Here is a 25,087-nt window from a genome sequence, read left to right as displayed (position 1 = left end):
TAAACTAAAAAAGTTACAACTTTTTGTCTTAAGAAAAAAAGATACGCAATCAAATTTTACATCCATATATATCTTTTGAAAATTAAAATTCGAAAATTTTTTTTAAAGCCTCCAGGGTTTTCGTTTTCGCACGAAAAAATTTTATGTGCCCTTATTGCATCCGGACCCACAATTGAGTTCCATACCCTAATCTTACTTTTGACGACGCCGCGTCCTAGAGCGCATATTTCCTATTATTCCAGGCGACCAGCTATTTGCTGAAATTTCAGGTTTGCACAGTACTAATCAACATAAATAATTGCAAATGATAGAAAATGTGCGCCTTGTGGCACCAAAAGGAGTGACATCTGCTCTAAATTAGGGGTATGGAACCTGACTTGGAGATAATTTTGGTGTACAATTTGAAACAGAGAAATGGAAAAATTGATGAATAAGAAGCAAACTGTGAGACCTGAAATATTAAATTCCTAATTCATGGATCCTCAATACACGGAATTAAATTAAATCCCATTTATAATTCTAATCGAAACTCGTAAGCCTAGATGCAAACTTGTTATGACTTCTGCACCGCTCTTATCAATCCGCATCTCTTCGGGCAAACAACGTCGATCGTTTAAAATGCAAAAATTTGCATTTAAATACTAAAAACTTATATATTTTTTTTCTAGCTCTACCCAGCTTCTAACTTTAACAGGATCAGGATCGGGATCATGATCATGACGTGCCTGCCTGTTGAATCAAAAAACAAGCGCGAGCCTTCGGCTTATAGAATGCGTGTGCGTGTGGGTATATCGAAATGACATGGAACAACATTTATGAATTGCAATACGGCGGTGCAGCGTGCAAAACAAAGGAAAACTCTTGTACTGAAAAAACCCCCGCCCGGTGTTTGTGTACATGACGAATGACGAGTAACGAGAGTGCACTGTGCTTCCAAACAAAATGCCTTCCCTAAATATGCTTCGTTACTTTATCCGAATCCAGATGCATTAAAAATTGAAAGCACTACTTAAGATTCGGAAGCTCTAAACCTTGCTGTTCTAAACACGCCTGCCAGCGACTTTCTACGTTTAAAAAAGTGGAAAAAGTATCCACTTTTACTAAAAAGATTGACAGTGGGCCAATTTTCAATGTTCAGCATTAGAAGCTATATTTAAATTTAAATGAAAAAAAAACATTAAATTAAAATATTCAATTTTGTATAATTTTTTTATTAATTTTTTTAAAAAGTTGAATGACTAGATTCAAAGCCCCCAAAACTAGTGTTTGAAATAAAAAAAGTGATGCTTAAATTTCGACGAATTTAAAATGAACAAATCTTCAAATAAGAATCATTGGAAATTGTTACCACTGAATGTTTGAAATTCAGAAATTCATTTCAAAACAAAATACCTTTAAAGTAGCAAAGCTCAAATTGAAGCCTGAAAAACTGAACAACATGTCATTCGAGGCTGCCGAAATTTTGGAATTCATTATTTCAAATGCAAAGATAGCGAAAAACAACATTTAATTTATGGTCAATATTTTGAATTGAGAAAATAAGCTTTTAGAACTTTTAATTTTCAAATTGATAACTTTCCAAATTTAATAATGCAAAATTGGAAATTACAATTTTTCAATTCCAGCATTCAAAACTGATAATCACTTTAAATTTGACAATACTTTAGTTGGATGACAAAATTGAGTTTAAGATTTTTCAAATTTAAATAAAATATGATTAAAATTGTTAACGTTAATGTGCTTTCAATTTAAAATGGTCTAATTTGTAAATTTTCCATTTGAAAATTGAAATAAGAAAGTAAAACCTTAAAGGATTCAACTGGAATAAATTATTGTTGAACTCCAAATTATTTTAATTTGGAATTGTAAGTTTATGAGAGATGACAAATGTAATTACTCAATTTTGAAATTATTAAATTTAGAACGCTTATAAGGGATCGTCCATATATTACATAAAGCAATTTTCCGGCTAGTGTGCCCCCCCCCCCCATGTAATGCTTTTTACGACACTTCTTTTAATTTGTTACCATTGTTATGCTAGGCTAGAACCTTCTACTCCCCTTTGAAAATTCCTTTTAAATGCTTTAATCTCAAATGATTAAATTTTCGTCAATTGGAAGTATAAAAATTGTTCACCTTTCGAATTTCAGATAAAATTCCGATATTTTTAAGGGTGCTAACTTTGCGAATTTAAAAAATGGAAATCCTGCGAATTTTCGAATTATGACTTCAATTTCAAACGCTTTCAATGGTAACATTTTTAATTGCAAATTTCATTCTAAAGTTAAAATATTTTCAAAGACTGAATTATGAATGCTTTCCCATATTTTCCTTTCGAACAATTTTGTTTTGAGATCAGTTTTAATTTGAAATTGTCCAATTTTATGACTAATTAAAACGCTTAATTTTTTTCATTTGCAACAAATTAAAAAAAGGAAAAGATGATAAAACCATGGATTAATTTTGACTAAGAATTGTAAATCGTAAAGAAATATTGAAACTGACTTGCTGGCAGGCTTGTTTAAAATTTGGAAGTGCCAAAATCTTGGCATTTAATTTGGAGTTCCAAGAATACAGAAGAAAACTCACCACTGGTCAGCGTTTTCCTCAAAGGCTGTAGATTACTAAGACTCGTAACACTACTGCTTTCGGCACTAAGATCTACAGGAGGCGGAAGTCCCGAGGGAGTGTCACTGTGCGACCTTTCATGCATGGGAACTCGGGTTCCAGACCCAACTCTCCTAGGTGCGCCGGGACTTGGTTCCAAGCCACTAGTGTGTATCGCCAATCCAGGAACCGGAAGTGGCGGAGGACAGTGCTTCGGTTGATAAGGTCTCGTTTTGTGCGGATCGGAGAGCGCAAGCATTTTTCTCACAGCTTGCGGCGACGCTGCTCCAAATTTTGTACCTGTAAATTACTTAGTTCATTACATTTGGCCTTTTTTTATTTACTTGTTTTTAACGAATTCTTATCTTTGAGGTATAAACAAGTAACTTAAATCCACTTTGAATATTTTGAACAAATTCGCTTGAACTCTGCGAGGCACATCACTTCACGCTGGATACCCCAAGCTAAAAAATTTCAAGAGATTCCTAAAGGTACCAAGGAATTTTACGGATCTGAGTTTTGGATGTTTAGTCTACGAGGCCCTATTTCGCTAATATCTTCGTCAAGAACGGATTTTTTCTATAGTTTTTTATTTTTGAGGAACTATTTACTGAAATAATAAAATGATCATTATTATTATTCATTACGTAGATATTACAAAAATCACGTTTTGTGCCATGCACTTTGTCTACTATTTTTACCTCAGCACTCAACGAACTGAAGTTAGCTGGTGGTTGAAGTGTAAATACCTAATTTCAAGTTTATGCTTCACTGCAGCACAGAATTATAGTGCGAAATTCAAATTTCAAGTGAGAGAATTTCTAATAAATTTGACACTGAAAAGTGGATTTAGAGTTGATAATAGAGAGATACGAATTCATTAATCGAAGAAATAAAAGATGCGAGCAAGGCTGTAAACCTTGTATGCTCTTTCTGCCCTCACTGGTACTACTGGCGCTGCTGGTGGTCGAAAGCGTTGGAGAGGGATGCCTCCTGCCTCTGTTTCCAGCGAGGGGAACCGCTGCGGCGATGGCTACGGCACCTGCATGTGGCTCACAGTCGACCGAGAGTGCATGTAACCTCTCCTCGTCGGTGATGACCTTCATGTTGGCGAGGTAGGCCTTAACTCGTCTCACCATCTGCGCCTCCTCGAACATCTTCTTTTGATTCGGCACCGCAGTGGACTTCTTGCGTCTCTTTACAGTCGCGGTTTGACCTCCTTGATTCCCTGTCGTCATTTGATTTAGCGCGACCATCGCAGAACTAGGAGGCTGTCCTCCCCTTTCCAACATCGTCAGGAGATCGTAAGGCGAGGAACACATATTCGTCAGGGTTCTCACTTCCTTAGCGATCATTCTGAGCTTCTCAAAATTTACAAGACCCTCCACCCTCGAGTCGTTTCCCAAGTGTATGAAGGTCAAGTCTTTCTTAACGACTGGATAAAAGGGTATCTGGAAAAATAATGGCAATGATTTAGCTGAGGGAATAGAGAGCAAGAGTAGATGCCTAATTTCCTCAAAGATGGGAAACTCACGATTGGCGGTTGAGTTTGCTCGGAGACTACGAGTTGTCGATATTTGCTCATATTCCGACTAGGATCCATGAGCTCTTGTAAATCGCAGAAAAGTCTTTGATACTTGCTGGGTAATTTTTCCCATGAAGCTCTTAACCTAGAGACCGCCCCGTGGCCCAAACCTGAGACGATCGCGAACATCGAGTTGAAATTCTTACATTCTTTACATTGTCCTGCAAAAATATTGATTGTATAATATTTCTAATAGATTTCTAATTATTCTTTTTAGTTCCCTGTTGAATGAAACAACCTAGTTGTATGTTCAAAATCTGAAAATATTGAAATGGAAATACTTACGGGCAATTTTGATAAACTGTTTGATGATTTTGCTGCGCCTGACAAGGTTGTGCTCGGAACAAACTTCCGTCACGACCCAGAACATTTCTCTGTTGACTAGTTCCGCAAATTGGCTGAGCATAGGTATTCCGTACCTACTTTTTAATTCGAAGAGGTCGTCTACGTATTCCGTAGATTCAATTTGTCTGAATATACTAAAGTCTTGCAACGTCAGTTGAATCGCGACCTCGACGGCGTTTAACTGAAGGAAGTGCACCTGGGACTCCCGAATGAGTTCTGGTGCCTGCTCGTCGGCAACTAGAGTTTCCGAAATTCCGTTTGTTTTTAGATAGTATCGCGAACTAAGCCCGATTCGCTCTGCGAGGTTTTGCAGCTGATCCGGCAGTCTACGTTGTTTGATCATTCCTCCTTCACCGACGCTAACCTCCGCCAAGGAAAAGTTCGAACTACTCTCGGTAATTCCAAATTCTTGAAGAGCCAGCATCACAACCTGAAAAATGTAACAGAACATAAAAAAAAGCTTCTTCACTTGCTTCGAAAAATAAATGAAAGATTTCAATGATTTCACAAAGATTTCGAACTGATTCAAGCTGAGATAGAAACGCAGAAATTCGACACAAACCAGTGCGTATACAGAGTCAAATCTTTCGAAATCAATCCAACCATGTTCGGGGACAACAAAAGCGCCTACCAATCTGAAAGTGTTTAATTTTATAAAAACAAAATATATGAAAAAAAAACAAACTTTATCGTAAGGTTTCAGTGAAATTAAAAGTGAAATTCTCATTTTTGTGTAAATATCTAACAACTAGAATTACTTTCAATTATAAACAATAATTTGTAGAAATTTCTGCGCATTTGTTATACAAAAAAAATATGGTTTAAATTTTTAAAGTATGTTTTGTGTTCCGAGAGAAGGCCTGTCACACACAGAAGGAAAAATTTGATTGCACTGAAACCTTTCGATACTTCTTTTTTTAATATAACTTGATTTATTCAAATTCGATTTCATCTTGGATCGGTTTCAACAAATATTACATTCGAATACGTAATGGGTCGAATAAACATATGTCCTGGACCGAATCGAAAAATAACCGATTCGATTTAACACATGTAATCACTGAATTTAAAAAAAAATCAGAATGATTACCAAATTTCAAAGACTTCCATGATTTCACAAATATTTCTGGCGAAACGGAAGAAAATATCGATTATCTTTGATTTGTTCAAAACTCACTGAATTTATATATGTCATTTGCCCGTTCGAAAAAATTTTTCACGGTCAATGAAATTGAAAAATTCAAACTCTAAATCTAAAAATGTTTTCTTTTGAAGTAATGAAAACTAAGCTCCAAATAACTTCAAGCAATTTTAAACTAGAAATATTAGAAACTGAAGGATTAGATTTTTATTATAAACTAAATACTTCTTAAATTAAAAGTTAAATTACTTTAATTCTAAATAGTTTTAAAATCCTGAACAAGCTTTAAAATCTTAAAACGTCTACATGTTGTTTTAATTCAAATTTAAAATTATTTTAAAAAATATATAAATTTCCTTAAAATTTTTCAGATTCATTTTTGACAATTTTGGATATCTTTTTAAAAATTCTATTACAATTTTTTAAAATAAAGTCATTTAAAATTTTCCTAATAATGTTCAGAAAATGTTTTTGATTCTTTTGAAGCCTTTCACAATTCTCAAAAGCTTTTATATTTTTTGTTCGAAAATTGAAAAAATATATATTTTGTTATAAATTAGGCCATGGGCTATTTGCACCGACAATTTTACTTATAAATTAAATTTTTCCAAATAGAACAATTAAAATTTCAACGTTCAAAATTTAGTGTTTGGTTAATTATGAATGTATTACTTTGAAGTTTTAAAAAATTGAATATAGTTTATGAATTTTTAATCGGGTGTTTACATTTGTTTAACTATTAAGATATTTTAATTAAAACAGTTTAGGTTTTAACATCAAAATCTAGAATTTCTTAAATTTGGACGCTACTAATTTTGAATGTCTTTAAAACTGCATTTTAAAATTCCTTAAATGTAAAATGTTCGCTTAAAAATTAAAATCCAAAATGGAAGATTTGTAAGAGAGAGATTTTCAAATTACGCATTGTAAACTGAATGATATCGTAATTGAGAAAGATGAAAATTCAACTGATTATTTAAAACACTGTTGAAATGAATCTTGGACAGATTTTTTTCTTCTTCAAAAATTTGTAAAATTGTACTGTTCTAATAAAATTTCCGTTCATTTCCCGGTCCAGCGGCCACTGAGAGAATAATGTTTCGGCCAGATTCCGGTTCAACGTGAAAAAATATATTAAATATTGAGTTTAAGCAAAATTGAAGGGGATCGCTCTTTTCTGCAGTTTTAAACAATTTTTTAGTGATTTCATAAAGATGTCAAATATTTCAACGATATATATTTTTAAAGATTTCTTTGCAAAAAGTTTAAAGTCTTCAATTTGTTTAAAAAGATTTCAAGAGATTAAAAAAAAATCGCACTGATTTCACGAATATTTGAAACAGCTTCCAAAAGGTCTCAGTGTTTTCACAAATATTTCATGAAGATGTCAAAAATTTCAGCGATTTCACAAAAACTTTGAAGATTTCGCGAAGGATTGTACACCAGATTTTCATAGTGATCGACTCCTTGTTAGAATTTAAATTATTTACCTCGTGCGCTGTCGTCTCCTTGTGCACCAAAAGATACTTGCAGGTCTGATCAGCCTTGTAGACTTTGAGAACATGTTCCGGGTACTCCGGAGCCCGTAAATCATCGTAACAGTAAAGAGATGTGAGATCCGGATTGCTCCTCGAGTGATAGAGGTTCGTGGTCGTTTGGCTCAGGCCTGTTCCTGGCGGAGTGTGTGGCGGTCCCAAGGGATCGTCAACGTGAACGCCATCGCTGTAAATTCAATAATTTAAATGAAAATGAGACAATATAGAATATGCGCGGAAAAAATAAACAAACTGAAAGGCCTAGAAACGATCTCTATACATACTTGATCGTATTTTTTGGCAAAATGTTCATCTTCATTAAAGCCTTCTGCAAGCGTCTCTTGGGCCCCAGCGTCATGAAGCCCTTGTGTTCTTTTTTCGTGTCCTTGCAGGGCGAAACATTGTTATCTGGAATTAAGAGTGGAACTCCTCCCACCATTGGATTGAGAGGATTTACAGGTGTGATGGGATCAACGTGCGTGGAAAGCCTTGCACGTGGATCAGTTGGCAGTCTCGGAATCTCTGGCTTGTTCACTCGTCCCCGTGGCCTTGGCGAGTTGTCTGGCATCTGTGTCATTTCCTTAAAGGCTAATAAATTAGATTTTACAGTAATGCTGAGGTGCGTCGACCCTCTGAGGATCTCCAGCGCCCTGGCGTGATTCACGTGCTCGAAACTCTGCCCATTCACTTCCAGGATCTGATCACCCCTTTTTAAACCAACATCTTCGGCCTTCGATTTCTTATCTACTTTTGAAATGAATATACCAAAGTTTCGCTCATATCCTCCCAAGATACTGAAGTGAAGCACCTCATCTCTACTCGGCCTCGCCAATGTCACATTTCGCGTCCTCGCTTTCGCCGCACAAGCAATGTTTAGTAACCTCTGTTGGCCCTGCATCTTTTCCCTCTCGAGTCCCGTCTCGAACGCCTCCAGAAACTCCATCATAGCCGGATCGGTTTCAAAGTCCGTGAAGTGATTATTCACCCAGAGAAGTACGACTCTCGCGACACAATCCCGAACTTGAGGTTGTTCGAACCATTCTAATAACTGATTGGCGACTAGGAGCGGACTGTCAATAAAAGTACGGTGAGTTAGCAAAAAGTCCTCGACATAATTTGGGTCTGTAATACTGTTTTCTTCGATGAGCTGCATCATCAGTCGTTCGGCCGTTCCGCGGATGACGACGTAGCCTCTGCGTGCAGCTCCGTCCAAGGCGCCTCTCAACTCCGTGACAAGAACCACCCTTCCGTTTTCCTCATGCCGCCTCGTGTTCTCCTCACCCTGGTGCTGGATTCTAAAGTAATCCGCTTGCGTTATGCAAACAAATTGGCAGTCGTCACACTTCGTCCTCATAACACCCCGATGTTTTAATTTGTCCATCGTGGGCAGAGTTCCAAAGCTGTCACCCAGGTGAAGCTGCTCGATTTCCCCATTGCTGTGTTCGATTTCCACAGCTCCGTTGATGAGCACGCTCCAACTATCAAGATCTTCCCCGTCGGCTAGGACAACCATGCCGGCCCTTTCGACCACAGCGAAAACCATCACAGCACATAGCGCTCTTCTTACGGCTAGCGTCATGTTCGTGAAAGCTTTCAGGTGCTGGGTGAACTCGAGGAGGATTTCTATGTCGTCCTCTGTTCTTTCCCCTGGGTCTTTTTCAAGGCATTCTCGAACTGTATCCCGCACAGTCAAGCTCTGAAAATTCAATATATGTAAAGATTTGGAAAGGGTTTCTTGATGTAAGTAACGAATTAGGATGTAATTTACACTGCAGTAGATTTTACTATGTAGTCAATTTGACTACACCTATTGGAAAAGGTGATCGAATATTTCGTCATATGTTGCCAGCTTACGTGATGCGGAACAGACCACTTTGATCTAATCCACCTATTTATTTGGCAGAATTTTAAACTTGTTACATGAAAATCAAGAAAATCGAAAATAGTGAACTTTGCTCGTTAAACGTTGCAGCTAAAAAAAAGTTTAACGTAGGCGTTAAAAGGTTCAAAATTAATTTTAAATTGTGTATAAAAAAGTTTTAACGATTGTTGTGTGGAGTTAAAAAAAGGAGAAACCTCCCCACTACAATGTATACCAAAAATTGGTAAATTGCAGTACACACAAAGTTTTATATAAATTGAGGAGCCATTATGATACAAATTAAGCTGATATATTCACCTATGTAATAAGATTTCAGTACAAATAAATTCATAACTCATAGTCCAGTCAAAAGTAGTTGGTATTATTTCGAATGGTTGAAATAACGATCATTAAAAAATAAAAACAATGTTTATACATATATTACGCGTGACAGATTTGTGCCAAACTCAACGCACTAATATTTCTGTATAAAATTGCAACGTCGTTGTGTTAAAACTATTAACCAAGTCTGTCAAATCCGATCAGGTGTATTGTCAACCACCGGATATATTTTCGATGTAGATGCCTCTCGAAAATTTAATTGTGTCAGAAATCATATGCTTCGTCATCAACCCTGCATACCGCTTGCCGATTTGCAGATATTCGACAACAGTTATGTTAGCTCGGTCTCATGTACCCTGCAAGATTATTTCGAAGGCTGTTTTCAATTTGTTGTTCAATTCTGGAATGTAATTTTCATTGGGTTGCGTTCGGTCACCTTCACGTCTTAGAATCTACTTAATGATGGGGCAAATATTAAAATATTCGACTTTCTTTCTTGTGCTATTCTTGTTATTGCTTGTTACCTTTGTTTATATGCAAGCTATACTTATTGAAAACATTGTCTTTTCCATTTAAAGTTGTTTTTAAGCTTTGGCAAAGTACAGAGAAATAATTCAAGTTATGTTCGACTTAATTACAGATTTTACTTGAAAACACGAACTTATCTTGAGTAAAAAATAGGCATTTCTCAACTGAAGTAAAGTAAATTATGCTACTAACTTTCAGTATGAAGATCTGAAAGCAAGTGGAAGGCAACCTGAAATAACATGTGAGGCTTTAATTGCATAAAATTAAGTGCACCATTACTGAATTTCAGGTTGGCTCTGCCTTAAGCGCACAGGGTCATACACGCCCAGAGTGGCCGTTTTAATCGACGAAATAAATTCCCGGTCATTTCCTGGTTCGCAAACTTTTTTCACGGTCAATTAAATTTAAAAAATGGAACACTAAAGCTAAAAAATTTTCCACTTGAGGTAATGAAAACTGAGCTTTAAATGAAAGCACTCAAAGTGGAACTGTTAAATTTTGAACTTTTAACATTGAAATTTAAAAGTTTTTAATTTGAAAAATGTTGTATTTAAATTCTCAATAATTTACGTCTATAAAATTAAAGGTGCTAACATTTTTCAATATAAAAAAATATAAATTTACGTTATCATTTTCAATGCTCTAAATTAAAAAATCCATCAAAAAATCTTTTTTAATTTAATAAAATCCTTTAATTAAGAATATATTATTATGAAGTTATATTTAAGTTCAAAATAGTTTATAAACTCTCAGTCACACGTTCACTTTTGTTTAATGACTTTCAAATTGAAACCATTTATGCTTTCACGTTAAAATCTGAAAATTATTAAATTTTGAACTGATTTAAAATCATTTCTTCAAATCAATTTTGTTCACGTTTGATTACTTAAAGTACAAATCAATTTAAAAAAATGTATTTATTTATTAAATAAAAATGTTTTTTATCCAAAATTTGCAACATATTCATATTTATTTTGTCACAACATCATTTTATTTTATTCATAACATCAAAGGCTTTTACTTTAATTTGTTCAAGTTTTTAACTAAACATTTAAAAATTCTTTAAATTAAAAATATAAGCTGGAAATTTTTTAAAATAAAAAAATGTTGAATTACGTATTGTAAGCTAAATAATAGCATAATTGAAACTCATAAAAATTCAACTAATTATTTAAAAACTGTTGAAATCGAACGTGGTCAGATTTTTCTTCTACAAATTTGTAAAATTCCTGGTAAAGAAAAGGGTTTTCCGGATCTCAAAAAATTCCCGGTCCAGCGGCCACCCTGACGACGCTATATTTCGGTTTTGGTTCTCCTTCGTTTATGTGTATTTTAAATTATATTCAGTAGAAATAATCCTTATTGTAAACCGTATATTTACTGTTTTTGTAGACTGTAGAGCTGCATTTTCTGCTCATATATTTGCCTTCACGCCACATTTTCAAAGAACCTTGATTTTTCTTTGTCATCGAGAAATATGAATACAAAAGTGAGTCTTTGAGGTTTTGGGCACAAAGTGCTCTACTTGCATACATATAGAAATCCGAAAGGATTTTTCAAGTATGTACTAAATGTATTAAAATCTTTTCATTTCCTTACTTTAATGTTTAGGCGTCATTCGAAGTTTCAGATTTCATATGATTCTTTTGTTACACCTTAACATAAATTAAATTTCCAACTAAATTTAACTTTTCTTTTTCTGGGTGTATCATCGTTCTTTATATATTTACTCCTATATTATTTTCTTTTAAAATTAATTAAACGTTCTATATAAGCACTAAACAAGTGAATAATCAATGAGAAATAAATTTCAAGGTTTTTACAGAAAAACGAGAAAAAAATCTACCTAAAATCTCTCTTACTGTTTTCTTCTACTTCCCTATTTGTATGTCAATAGAGGCTATCGACAATACTTTTATCTCTGTTTTAATCCTGTCACTTTCGTTATTTAAAATAGTTTAGCGCAATTGATATTATCAAGCGCTTTTTCCTCATCTCCAAAACCCGTAATGAGTAAAAATTGCATCTGGTGTTCTTCCATTCTTTCTAAAGCGTAGTGGTTTTCTAGTTATTCTTCTACTCTTATATTCCTCTTACGATTAAACATTAAATTGCATTGCTTTGTCATCATTATCCTACTTCTTCCTCGTCTTCCATTCGTCCGTCTATTTTTTTCTTTTATGTGCCGTTACTTTATAGCTTTGTTTAATATTCCTTCTTCAACGAAATCATTCTTATATTTTCTCCTCTCGTTCATAAATTTTAATGTTTCTTAATCCATCAAATTTTACATTTAGGTTGACGTTTTAGGAAAACTGGGTTGTGATCGCCATTTATGTATGCCGTCTCAAATTCAATCGCAGTATATGCATTTCGGATATGACACCTTTCACTTCAAAAAATTTGAGAAAAAAATTATAAGCGCCTTCCGTGCTGCTTAAATTTACGAACGAAAATTTGGCAATATGATGTATAAAATAGACGTTCATAAAACTAAACGGCAAGGAAGGCTTTTATGACTTTTGGTTAATTTAGTAAAATGACAGGTGACTTATTCGAAATGCAGATACTGCGATTGAATTTTGGATGACAGTACTGTACTCAATACTTTTTCGATTCTCTATCCCGATTCTTCAAGCGTATCGATAATTTCTAGGCGGTATTCGTTTTTATTGATACTACATGTATAAGAGAGAAAGAAGAATTTTCCCTCGATCTATTCTTCTTATCCACCTTACCTCCACCACTTAACAGCATTGATACGTTTTCGGCAAACATCTACTGTTTCGGAATTCGACTTGGCTAAGTATATCGACACTCGAGACTCAATTTTTTTCAGCATCACCAATCAGTACCACATCCACTGCCTGAGGCAATGAATATTGAATATATTCACCTTTTATGATTCTTAAATAAAACCTTTGTAGTAACTAATTTAGGGTTTGAAGTGAATTCTAATAATATCTCCGTCGTTTATAACATTTACAGCAGTAAAATCTGCCACAGAGTAACATTACCTGGTTTCAAAAACTTAACAAAAAAGTTTAAACTTACATCCATGCTTTCGGCTAAATCTTCCTCCTCGTCGCTGTCCACGATGGACTCGACGAGGCCAGAAAGATCCACCTCGTCCGCATCAGCATCCAAGGAACTTTGTACAGACGTCATGGTGTCAGATCCACTGTAAGCCGAACTCGTATCGCTCGAGTGGCTGCTTCTGTTGGACTTTTGATACAGTTCTGGCCTGCCTGTCAGGCCTTGCGAAAACTGAAAAACAAGGACTTCTGTAAATTTCAGAATTAAGACTCAAGAGTAAACCAAATTTGATTAATATTAAACAAGTAGTTTAAAGGAAAAATGAAGGCAGTAATATTGATCAGAGAATTTCATTATACCTAAAATCAAACTTCCGAATCTGAATTGAAATTATGATTACTTTACATAAATTCTAATTCAAGCAAACATTTGTAAGAAATTGTCGCCCATTGTTCGAGGGCATATTATCGAGTAAGGAACAACAAGTGGCAGCATAATCCACTGATTAATCATCTCAATTGTGCCTGAAATTGTTTACGCCGCGCCAGTAAGGCAAACATTAAAACTAAAATTAACATCCACGAGAACGACTGCGTAATCACTAACGCTGACTGCAAACATTGCAATGATATTTGATATGCATAATCAAAATTGAGGACATTTAAATAGGAAATGAGGCGAATTGAAAGGGACCAAAATGCAGAATATGGAACGAAATAGATTTAAAATAATTGGAATATAAATTATATATTCGAATTTGTAAGATTTTAAATCTGAACCCCAACCTTCGAATTACATCCACAATTTTCATAAAATGCATTAGATTAGTCATCATAAACCACCTCCTCCAAAGTAACCTAACCGATTAGCCATCCATTATAAACCTTTAACCAACTAATATTAAAAAATTACACATGGTTCAGAAGAGAGAGCGCGAGCAACTCTGAAATTGAAATTGGATCAATGAATCTGGCCAGAACGGGCCACTGTGTCTCTCTTTCTATATGAGAATAGGAATACGAAATACCAGGAATGGGAGTGAGGCGTGATTGGGCTGGAGTTGTAGTGGCCGTAGTGGTAAGTTAGGTAGGAATACTTGTCATGACATCACACAACGTACATTGTAAAAACTCCATGTAAAATAGATGAAATTTTGCAAGAAAATAGGAAATTTTATAAGAAAAATGTAAAATTCCACTCTGGATTGGAAATAAGAGATGAGTCATTCTTATCTAGTGTAAAATTACACTTTACAATAGAAGTGGAAAACAGCAGGTCAACTGCATGTGATTTTACATTGTCCGAGTTATTTTGGATACTATATTTTTGTAATTTTTCACCATAAGCGACTTTTGTTTTATGTTCAATCAATAATGGAATTTCACATCGAATTTTTCATAGAGTAATTTTTAGATTATAGAGTAAACATAGAGTTCGAAATTAACCTGAATCCAAAATCTGATGACTTTCCCGAGAATAATGAAACACATAGTGAGAATTTTAATTTTTATAATGTTTTTAAGTAAATTATGCTATACAATAAATAACTATCGTGTTATTCATTAATCTTTCTGCAAAGTTTAATCAATTTTACTACTTTTTAAATATTTTTCTTTCTCTCCTTTTTTGTTTTTTTGAAAAAAACATCTTCACCAACTTCCCATCAAAATAGATTCATAAGGAGCCAAGCGCTAAATTTTCGAAATCAGGTTTATGTGCTCAAAAACTCAGAATAACTTAAATACACATTTGAGCCAAAAGATTTATTTGGGGCTGCACTTTTCAGTATTTTTTCCACTTTATTATCATGAATAAATCACTTTAATAAATAATACTACAATACAATGTGACACAAGATAAATAATTAATTCATTATGTAATTCTAATTTCAAAGGAAGTAAAATTGCAAAAAAATATATAATAAAAATAACAACAATTAAAGTAATTATTTCCGTCCAAAGTAGAAACAGAGACTCTTTCTAACCTCAAAGTATGAACTACGATTTAAATTTTCTAGAGACTGGACAATTATTTTATAAAGCAATTTCTCATTTAATTAAAACATATTAAATTGCAATTTGCTACCATCGTTTAATTTGAAATATCAGTTTTACGCAATTTCGAAATCATAATTTCATTTTTTTATTCTGGATGGCCTTTTTTAAGCAGAGTTATTTAAGCTAAATTCGCCCATTCAACAGCTAGAATTTAAATGCTTTTTTTAATCTGCAAATTTACTTCACAATTAATGTTGAAAGACGTTACGAACATGAAACTTAAACTCGAAACGTCACCTGTTTGTTTAGTTTTTTTCGAAACTGGACAGCTTTTTGTCAGCTAGCTTTTTTTTACTTCGACAGAGCATGAAAATATATAGCTCGAAAGCAGTTTTTTTAATGATCCTGCAGCAGTTACAGCATGTTTTTAGTCTCACCTAAAAGAAGTGGAAAAATCGCTTGACACCTTAGGCATTTTCACCTTTCAATTTAATAGCTTGAAAATTGAGAAATTTCAAATTATAAGCCTTAAAACATGATACATTTTTATTTTAACGCACTGAAAATAAAATAATAATATATAACGCATTCAAAACTGACTAGGGCCCCACACAATAAATTCAAAAGCCTTTTGGTGAAATTTGGTTAAAAAGAAGAAAAAATTTTAATTTCTTTCCAAAAATTTATTTTAAAAAGAAATATAAACTCGTTTCTTTGCAAATATTAATCTTCCACATTATTCAGTTTCATAATAAAAACCCCAATACTTAAATACTATCAAGTTGAACACATTTGAAATTATAGAATATTTCAAAATGAGTTCGATATTAATATCGTTGTGTCCTTCTCAACTTCACAGCAATTTTATGCTCGTCTTTATTCAAGCAAAAGAAAAACGTCTTACGTAATTTGTGGACGATCCCTAATCAGTTTTAAGCAATTCGGTATTTTCACTTCAACCATCAGCTAACTTCACTTCGTTAAAAGCGGCGGGAAAACAATGGATCAAATGCATAGAAAAAACCTTTACTTCTGTAATATATTTGCAATTAATAATAATTATTATATTTTTTTATTTCATTAAATAGTAATTAATTTTGTCTCTTGTTTTTCCCCTCAGCAATCTACGAGGTGAAGTTAGCTGTTGATTGAACTGAAAATACCTAATCGCTTAAAACTAAAGATTTTGAATTTAAAACGTTAAAAATGGAACTATTCAAATAGAAATTTTATTATTGTATATTAACACACACAGCTAGCCTCTACTGAATTCAAACCACAGTCCTTTCCATGGCGCTTGCACAAATAGTTTTATTATGGTTATTTTAAGCACAGAAAAAAATATGTGCATTTTTGAGAATTTTTTTTTCCTAAAAATAGAAATGTTAATTTCTCTCAAAAACTGTAGTACCGTTTATATGCCTGCAGTTTTGAACGTTCAAATGAACCAAATTTGCACTTTCAACATATATTTGACTTGAAATATAAATTGTTCTAGTTATTAACATAAATAAGACTTATAAGGTTTATGAAAAGCTACATTTTTTATACAAAGAAAAAATACAAGGCTAATTTCATTTTCAAAGATGTTAAAGAAGAATTTCATTCATTTGAACTTCAATGTGAGGTTATGTTGCATTTTTAATAAGTTTTATTCCAAATAATAATATGTTTATTATTATTTTTCTATAAAATAATATCATTTTCTTGTCTTAACCTAAAAAAAATGCAAACTCAATACTCCACAATGGAAAGATTGATCGAAGAATATTCTCGAGAATGTTCTCACCTCAAAAGAATATTCTCTATAGTCGCGCACCCACACTGGCCACACTTACAAACCACAATCTCACAACTGTTATCCACACGAGACAGAGAAAGAAGAAAACCACGACACGCGCGAGAGAGAACACACTAGAAAGGAGAAACAAAACAGAGTGGAGGCGCCTGTCACTCCCGTCAAAGAACCCGAAATCGGGTGACAGGCTCCTTTCAGTTTTCGAATAAAAATGAGCATTGCAAGCATGAAAATGGAGTCGGAGGATTTAATGAAACATAAAAAAAGGCAACTGAAATATCCAGAATCTCAGTGAGGCTGGGGAAAAGTCACGGCGGCGACCAGGCTAGTCAAGAACTCAAGGCCATCTTGAGCAGGAGATCTTGGAACAGCTTGAACTCACTTGATACATGCCGAAGGCATCCATCCTCTCGACACCGGCGCGCACCACTTCCCAATTCGCTGGTGCTGGTACAACGTCAACGCCAGCCATTCATGGCGACCACTGTTTTCATTTTTTAGGGATTTCTACTTTTCACCGACGCGACCCGACGCGTCGAGATCGATTTCCCGCACTACACAGTTTCACTCGCGACCGTATTCCGATCTCTAGTAAGGTGAACACTAACGGAAGCGTGTTTCGCGTTGTAATGTTATGTGCCCCGTGGGTCGCCAGAGCCCAAAGGCTAACGGAGTGCAGCGCGAGGTAAAGAACACGGCACAACTGGCGACTAGCTCCCTCTGCCTCTACCTTGCGAGAGTTGTGAGAATAAGGAATCAGGGACGTCGAATAAAGGCGGAAGGGTTTACTGAATATTTTTTAAGGCATATACTATTTTATTTCGACACTTTTTCGCTCTAGAAATCGATTGGCTGTTTCACAACTACTACCTGTGCTGAAAAACTTATTACATTTTTTTTCATTCTTCTAGGTTTTATTTAATATCTCAAAAGCTCATTTATTGGCTAGCTCAACTTTTTTAGCACAGGTACTCAGGTACACATTGTGAAATAATGTAAGGGTGCCTTTTCGCGCTTTTCACAGAACAGGTATTTTGAATTAAACGTGAAATAAATATTTTACATAGGATTCATTTCTAGTTACCCGGTTAGTTTGTGACAAATCTGATTGGTCGAACCCTGTGTGGAATATTATTTCAATAATAATTCAAAATCGATGTCCATACAAAGGCACCCGAACTAAAAATATTAATGTACCGTTAACCGGGATAATTCTGGACTCAATAGGTTTTAATTTTTGTTTGGCGACTATAGTGAAACTTGCGAAACTTTGCATTACGTCCCTTTGTAGCGTTAAATGTGCTCTATATTGGAATACAAGTATTAAGTTTGAAAATGACATTTATAATCATTTGACTGCGTTTTAGGAATATTCCAATAATATAATCTACTTAATTATTAATTATCTAGAACTTTTTAAATTTGTCTCCAATCTAAAAATGGCATCAAGATAATTGCTAAATCTTGTTAAAATGAATAAAAATCACGATTAACATTTGCGGAAATTTTTGCACTTTGGGTCTATCTCTAATCGATAAATTTCATTGGGGTAGTTTCGAAATATATTTCATGTAAAATTTTCGATATAGTATTTTATATATTTTTTTTTATATTTCATGATCATTTTCAATTAAAATTGTTAAACCACAAGGTAATACTAATTATCCCAATTATAAAAAATAAAAAATAAAATAAAACCTACATTTTATATGCTTAACGTATCTTAATACTAAAACCTTCCGGCTTTTGGAGGATTACCGAATAAATAATCTTTTACAACTGTGAAGGGAACACTCCTTACGCCCATCGAAGGTATGGCATTTCCGGGTGTTTCCATCTTTTCTAAATGGATTTGCTGTATTATGTACCGACTTCTCAGAAGCTACAGGTGGACCACCCCAGGGGCACCCCCCATGGAGTCGGCCCTGTTTACAAGTCACGTGACCCTTTGGTGTCTAACAGATGGGTGTAGTTACGATATTTTAATCCTGGGTCCTTTTTCAGGCTTTTAGTGATTTTTTTTTAAGTTTAGTCTTTTACTATTTGACTCGATTAAATTAATAATAACAATATTTTACTCTTGATTTTACGCTTTTAAACGAATTTCTGATTTTCAAAAGGATGAATTTAAATTGACATTAACTTCATGTCGAAACAAGAAAAACAAAAATTAATCGAAAGAAAATGGTATAACCAGTACACAAGATGTTTAAATTACGAAAAGCCTAAAATCGATTATTGGTTCAAAAATAAAATTAGGATTCGATAAAAATTATTTCTGAATATCGAAGTAAGAGATAAATAATTAATCAGAAAGTAGAAAATGAGTCGCTTTTGTAAGAAAAATCAACACAAGACAAAAAATCTGACACCATTGTGATCTCCAGCCCGAGACGTAATCCAAATAATGTTTTATGTTCACGTCTCTGGTTACGATTCGTCACTAGGGATAGTAGGTCGCACTGATTGTAGACCAATGAATAATAAAGTCGACTGTTGGATTGTTCTCTTTTCACCAAGAATTTAATATAAATTAAAATTTTATCGAAAATAACAGAAATAAAATAAGGCCTCACGGTCTTTATGCATATGGACAATATTAAAATAATAGTCAAATTTTTCTTTCATATAATGCTTAATTTCGAATCCTTCAAATCCCCATGGTCCTACATTTTAAATTATCTTATTGAAAAAATTTATTGAAAGAATTTTAATTTTAAATACTTCCAATAAACAGAATTTTCATATTTTGAAGACTTTACATTTTTAAATGTAAAATATTAAAATACCTAAAATTAAATTTATATTTTTAATAGAGGTAACGAGATTATAAAATTAGAGGTGAAATTGCAAGTGAAATCGAAAGCTTTTAAATTGGTATCAAATAGGACGTTTTTGCTTCGTGTTCAGAGGTTGTCATCGGTTCTTCAATCAGTCATTGAAAAGTACATAGTAGTAAGTAGAAGAAAGGAAAACGGCGAACGGTCTGTCAGAATTTAACAGAAACGTGCAAGACCCGAGGTAAGAAAGATCCGACTCATGATTTATTTGACCTCTTATTCTTCCTCATCCCTCACTTTTCCTTTTACTTTTGGACTCCTGCCTTAAAATATTATGCATTTATTTCCCGTTCAGTTCCGGATGAATTTTCTCCTTTATTCCAAAGAGGTTGTAAGTTACAACTTGTAACGGAAAACAGTAAATCATTCAATTATCATATTAAAAATTGTCCATAAATATGGGACCTCTTAGAAGTAAATAAATATCAACATTTCGACTATTTTCTATTCTGATAATTTGTTTTATATTTGAATCTATCAATCAGTACAAAACCTCCCTGTTTAAAAAATTAAATATTAAAGAATGCGAGATATAATTATCTAAAAAATTCAACTAATTAAAAATATTTGAAAGAATTTTATTAAAAATGAAAAATTACAATAATCATGGGGGTTTTCTTATACCACTGAAAGTCTGGCCAAGCATCCTTGCATAGATTCACTAGATAACGAGTATAAAACATGGATACTTGAATAAATGCTCTTGCAAGGCATTGTCCGTGTGTGGGAAAGTAAGTTCGTCACGCAACAATGCAAAAAATAATTATAAATGACCAAAGGAAAGAAAACAGTGCCTGCCTTGTATTGATTCAATTATTCAAAAGTAGAGGTTCACCAAAATAATTGAATATTTTAAAATAGAAGATGTTAATTGATGATAATTTGAAATGGAATTAACTGAAGTTTTTTTTAATTTCATAAGACCAATGATAAGTTTCGTTAAAAATTGTATGATATTAAAAATGATAAAAGCAAAAAGTATTGCACAATTTTTTATTTGAACCATTAAAAATTAAATCATTTTAAAACAAAAGTTTTTAAGAATTAACCACATGGTGAGTGAAAAACGAATAATTTTCAATTTTTCAAACGGAAGTCCACCTAAATTTCTTCCTTTTTGGGGAAAAATACTGCCATAAATTTACTATTATTTGTAAAAAATTGTTTCGAGGTTCCGCCAGGCCGTTTTAGACCTGAAAATATATTTTATTAATTTTCATTTTTTTAAATAAAAAGGTAAGCCTAAAAAATTTCATTCACTCCTTACAAGTATCTTTTTTCATTAGTGAATAAGCAATTAATGATCTGAAATGACCCCTAAACATTTTTTTCTTGAAATAATATACATAGTATTTGTTATCCAATATAAAGAGAAGATTCTCAATAAGGAATTTAAAATACTGATATTATGTAACATAAATTTTTGTCTGTAAATTTCTATAGTACTTTAAAATCTATCATTAGTTATTACCTAAGATTTTATATCCAAGTCTTACTTTTAGCAATTGAAATTTTAATGAAATCCATAAGCAAGTCGATATGAAAAACTTATAAAAATGCAGAACTGCACCATAATCGACAGAGCTCGCAACGTTTTCAGGTAAATTATTCCTTATGGAGAATATTCTTTTTGTATTGCAGAAGAAATGCTTTGCAGATTATTCAAGGAAAAAATATTTAGGGCCATTTCAGACCATTCACTGTAATGAAATAACACATTTTCGTATTCTACGCCCGATGATATCTTCAAAATTTTTTGTTTTATTTAATAAATTTTAGGGAAATTTCCTCAATATATCATGAATACTTTCTAAGGATGAACATTTTTTCCCTTAAATTTATATTTTAAAAAATTGAAAACTAACAAAATTACTTTTCGGACCTAAAATGGCCCAGCGGTACCAATGAATAATTTTTTTTTTAATAAAAAAAATGTATGACAGCATTTTTAACCAAAGGAAGAAATGTAGGGGGTAGAGTTAGCAAAATTCAAAAACACCCATTTTTGTGGGACACCCTAATGAACAACTTGAAATTTAAAGCCTTTCAAAGTTAATAACTAAATTTTTGTTTAATGTTCTACTTTAAGTTCTAGAAAATCATTTTACAAACGGTATAGTTTGAAATTTTGAAGAATTTAAATTTTAAACCATATACAGTTTTTAATTCCAAACATAAACACATTTTGCAATTTAAAAATGAGCACCTTAAAAAACGCTCTAAATTTAAAGCAGAGTCTAAATGTCAGAAAAGTCCGTACGTTTATAACGCGACATTGGACAACGTTCTCTACGCGAAAAAATGCAGGTAATTTGTCATATTTTTACTTCTAAATAGTTCATAAAAATTGAATTCGTACCGTGTCCTCAAAAACGAGATTCACCTGCCGATGGTCGGTGATTGGGTGAGGATGTGGAGGTCGGTGCATCCTTCCACTGTGAACTTCCGGATAGTCGATCTGCAAAAAAATTATTTGAAACCTTTAATCATATGAAACGCATAAGATTTATCAAAACAATGTCAACAAATTTAAAAATAAAAATTGTTATACTAAAATTGACAATGGAAACTTAGATCATCTCTTTTGGTGTTATCCTGTTTTGCCGAATTTATATCCATTTTTAAATTCAAGCCTCAAAGTTTATCAATTTTAAATTGTAGATATTTAAAATTAAAACATTCACACAAGTTGAAGGATTGAATTTCAAGTCGTTAAAATTGTAAAGTTTTCGGTAAAAAACGGATCAATTTCCAGGTTAAAATGTGAATTTCTCCATTTGAAGTAACTGAAATACGTTTTTATTTTGAGCATGCATTATTACTAAAATAAAAGGCGGATACGTTTTTAAACTTGAAAGTCTATATCAAATCCGGGGTTTAATAAATTTTCAATTATCTTTAGAGCCATAAATGTAGCATCTTTTTAAAATTATCTTAGGAAGCATCTCCACGATCTAAGTAACTACAAAGATATCAGTCTTCATTTGTCATCAGGGGTTCTTTTTTCTTGTTCTTTTTATACCAGCTGCGTTAGCTTTTCGCTAACGATATGCTCGTGTTAGGGCTTTTGGCTCCTGGGAAGAATCAGACAGTCGCGTTCGTTGTTGTTATATGAAAAAAAAAACGAGGAAAAGACAGAAAAGAGAGAAAAACAACGGCCTCTGGCCGGAACTCGTAGGCCGGACTTCCGGTTGATACAAACGCTTACACGCTATTCAAAACTGCGTTCGAGTGCTGAAGCACTGATTCAACTTATTTATTAATGAGATTTTAATTGACTTGCAAACTTTCAATCTATTACAAATTATCACTTACTTTACTAATGCCTGTATCTTTAAAGCACGATTAGTAAACAATGAGCCGCCTTAATAGTTTAAAAATTTAATTTCTAATTTTAAAAACTGCAAAATTTTACAATTTTACAAAAAAAAATTAAAAATTGAACAAATCCAATCTTTTAATTGAACAATTTCCAATCTAAGGGGATAGGCATGAAAAAATTCTCCTCGCTCAAATACAACAGACTCTAATTGATATTATAAGTTGGCACCTTTAAGTAAGATTATTCTCAGAGTAAAATAAATAAATTATTTTGTTGGAAAAAACGACTGGTGAAAACCAAATCGAATTTTTTTAGATTATCTTTCTGAGGGAAATCTCCAACCTTTTCTGAAAACACACTCTCAGGCAGATTACTGAATGTATCAATGACACAAAATGATAGAGTCAATCAGTGATACTTTATTATGTGTACTAGTGTTTGTGTTAGAAATATTTGGGGCCTGACTGAACTTGGTTTAACTTTGAGCAACGCGACACTTGACGGAATGAAGGGCATTCCTACAGTAAGGCAAAATATGATATCCTATTATATTACAAACCGGCCTTCATTTATTGTTCTGAGAGAAAAGTCCGGTTTAAAGAATATAATTTTGTACGGGTTATCACAGTGATATACGTGATACGCGTGACATACCTAGCCAGTTGAAGGACGAAAACGCTCACCGCTGACACGGAGTAACCAGTGAACCTTACTGATTAAACCAGTGATGGAATTCCACTGATATGAGTAAGCCAGTGAAATCTCACTAACTGTCAGTGACACACCTATAGCTGTTTCAACCAGTGAGATTTCACTATTTCATTTTGAGAGAGTGTAATACCGCTACGAAAAGATGGTCAAAAATATATGCACGGTAAAAAAAATTGAGCTGTGACAGGGATATTATTCCCCATTATAGCTAAACATTTAGCTGAAAACGAACGAAGAAATTAAGAATGATCCCTGGATCAGCGAAAATGAATATCCTTGACCATTTTCCATATACCAGGGATATCGTCAAGTCAAACCCCTAATAAGTATAGATATAATAGGGATATTAAGAATAGGTGTCTGAAGGAATTATCGGAAGAGCGCCGATGCATTGTGGGAGCAGCGAAATAAAGTGGCAACGGTCTAAGCGGGAACAGTGACAGTTCAGATTTACTTTGGACAATTAAACGCTTTTTACCACTTTAAATATGCGCGAATGTTAATATTAAATTGAGTTTATGATGCGGTAATAATAATTTACAATTGTTTTGATTGTAGGCGATAACTATATTGAAATATCAAGAAACGCGATAAAAACAACAAACTTGACCTCCAAATGGATTATACGGTTTTCAGGGAAATTCATTTTCACGATACCAGACCAAAGATTGGCTACTGTAAGTTAAAATATTTCTATAACTTAATTTTTGTTCTGATCTAAAGATAATAAAATTACACATAATCTGTCAAAAATAATAAACTCTCCAACTTAGCAATTTTGTTCAAATTACTGATTTACGAGAACAGTTTACATAAAGTAACTAAATGTTTAACTTTTCTAACTAAACGTTTTACCTAATCTAAGCGGACACTTTCTTTGAGTTTAATATATTCTCGATTCACTCGTTCGCCTCAAGGATTTTTTTCCGTGTGTCAAAGTGCACAATCTGAAGATATTTTTTCCAAAAAAGATGAGAGATATATCACTCTCTAAGTCAAAAACATGATCAGAAAAAAAATTATTAAATTAAACTTTGGTTTTCACCAATATAGTTTTTGCCAACAATTTTTTCCATTTTATCTTAAAAGGGTCTTACTGATTTTCATAGCGTATATTATGTTCATAAAACTGATGCAGTCGTTTCGGGAAAAACCAAATTTTGTATTTTTCTTTCTCCCTCCCCACGCGAAAAATGCAATATTCAAGCAATGCCTTGGAAGGGCTTCATGACTCCTAGGTGCCAATTTGGGCCTTATAAACTCTTACAGGGCATAGAGTCCCTTTTAACCTCGAAAAATGGAACTTAAAATTTAAAATGTGAAATTTAAAGAATTGGAAATAATTGTCGAGAAAATATTATAAATGTATAAAATTTTAATTTTTCTGACACTTTCTGATCTTGACTCTCATAAAACTTAGATCATCGCATTTGAACCTT

General features: G+C 33.2%; 1 protein-coding gene across 20 annotated transcripts in view; it reads right to left on the bottom strand.

The window, feature by feature from the left end:
• LOC117181817 (rap guanine nucleotide exchange factor 6-like) overlaps nt 1-25,087 on the bottom strand; it is a 493,078-nt gene that overhangs the window by 7,589 nt on the left and 460,402 nt on the right. For 13 of the 20 annotated variants that reach the window (XM_033374787.1, XM_033374794.1, XM_033374789.1 and 10 more), the window contains 8 exons: nt 21,975-22,073; nt 12,999-13,211; nt 7,498-8,909; nt 7,169-7,409; nt 4,478-4,967; nt 4,142-4,353; nt 3,527-4,058; nt 2,590-2,907 (listed from right to left, as the gene is read on the bottom strand). In XM_033374787.1, coding sequence (XP_033230678.1) covers nt 2,590-2,907; nt 3,527-4,058; nt 4,142-4,353; nt 4,478-4,967; nt 7,169-7,409; nt 7,498-8,909; nt 12,999-13,211; nt 21,975-22,073 — 3,517 coding nt within the window. Of the gene's footprint in view, nt 1-2,589; nt 2,908-3,526; nt 4,059-4,141; nt 4,354-4,477; nt 4,968-7,168; nt 7,410-7,497; nt 8,910-12,998; nt 13,212-16,766; nt 16,841-17,157; nt 17,463-21,974; nt 22,074-25,087 lie in introns of those variants that run through there. The other 7 variants (XM_033374790.1, XM_033374792.1, XM_033374791.1 and 4 more) reach the window with 4 other exon arrangements.

This window comes from Belonocnema kinseyi, chromosome 10 (assembly GCF_010883055.1).
Source record: "Belonocnema kinseyi isolate 2016_QV_RU_SX_M_011 chromosome 10, B_treatae_v1, whole genome shotgun sequence".
Classification (NCBI taxonomy): Eukaryota; Metazoa; Arthropoda; class Insecta; order Hymenoptera; family Cynipidae; genus Belonocnema; species Belonocnema kinseyi.
Note: the sequence above shows the minus strand (reverse complement) of the source record. Positions and strands in the feature narration are given on the sequence as shown.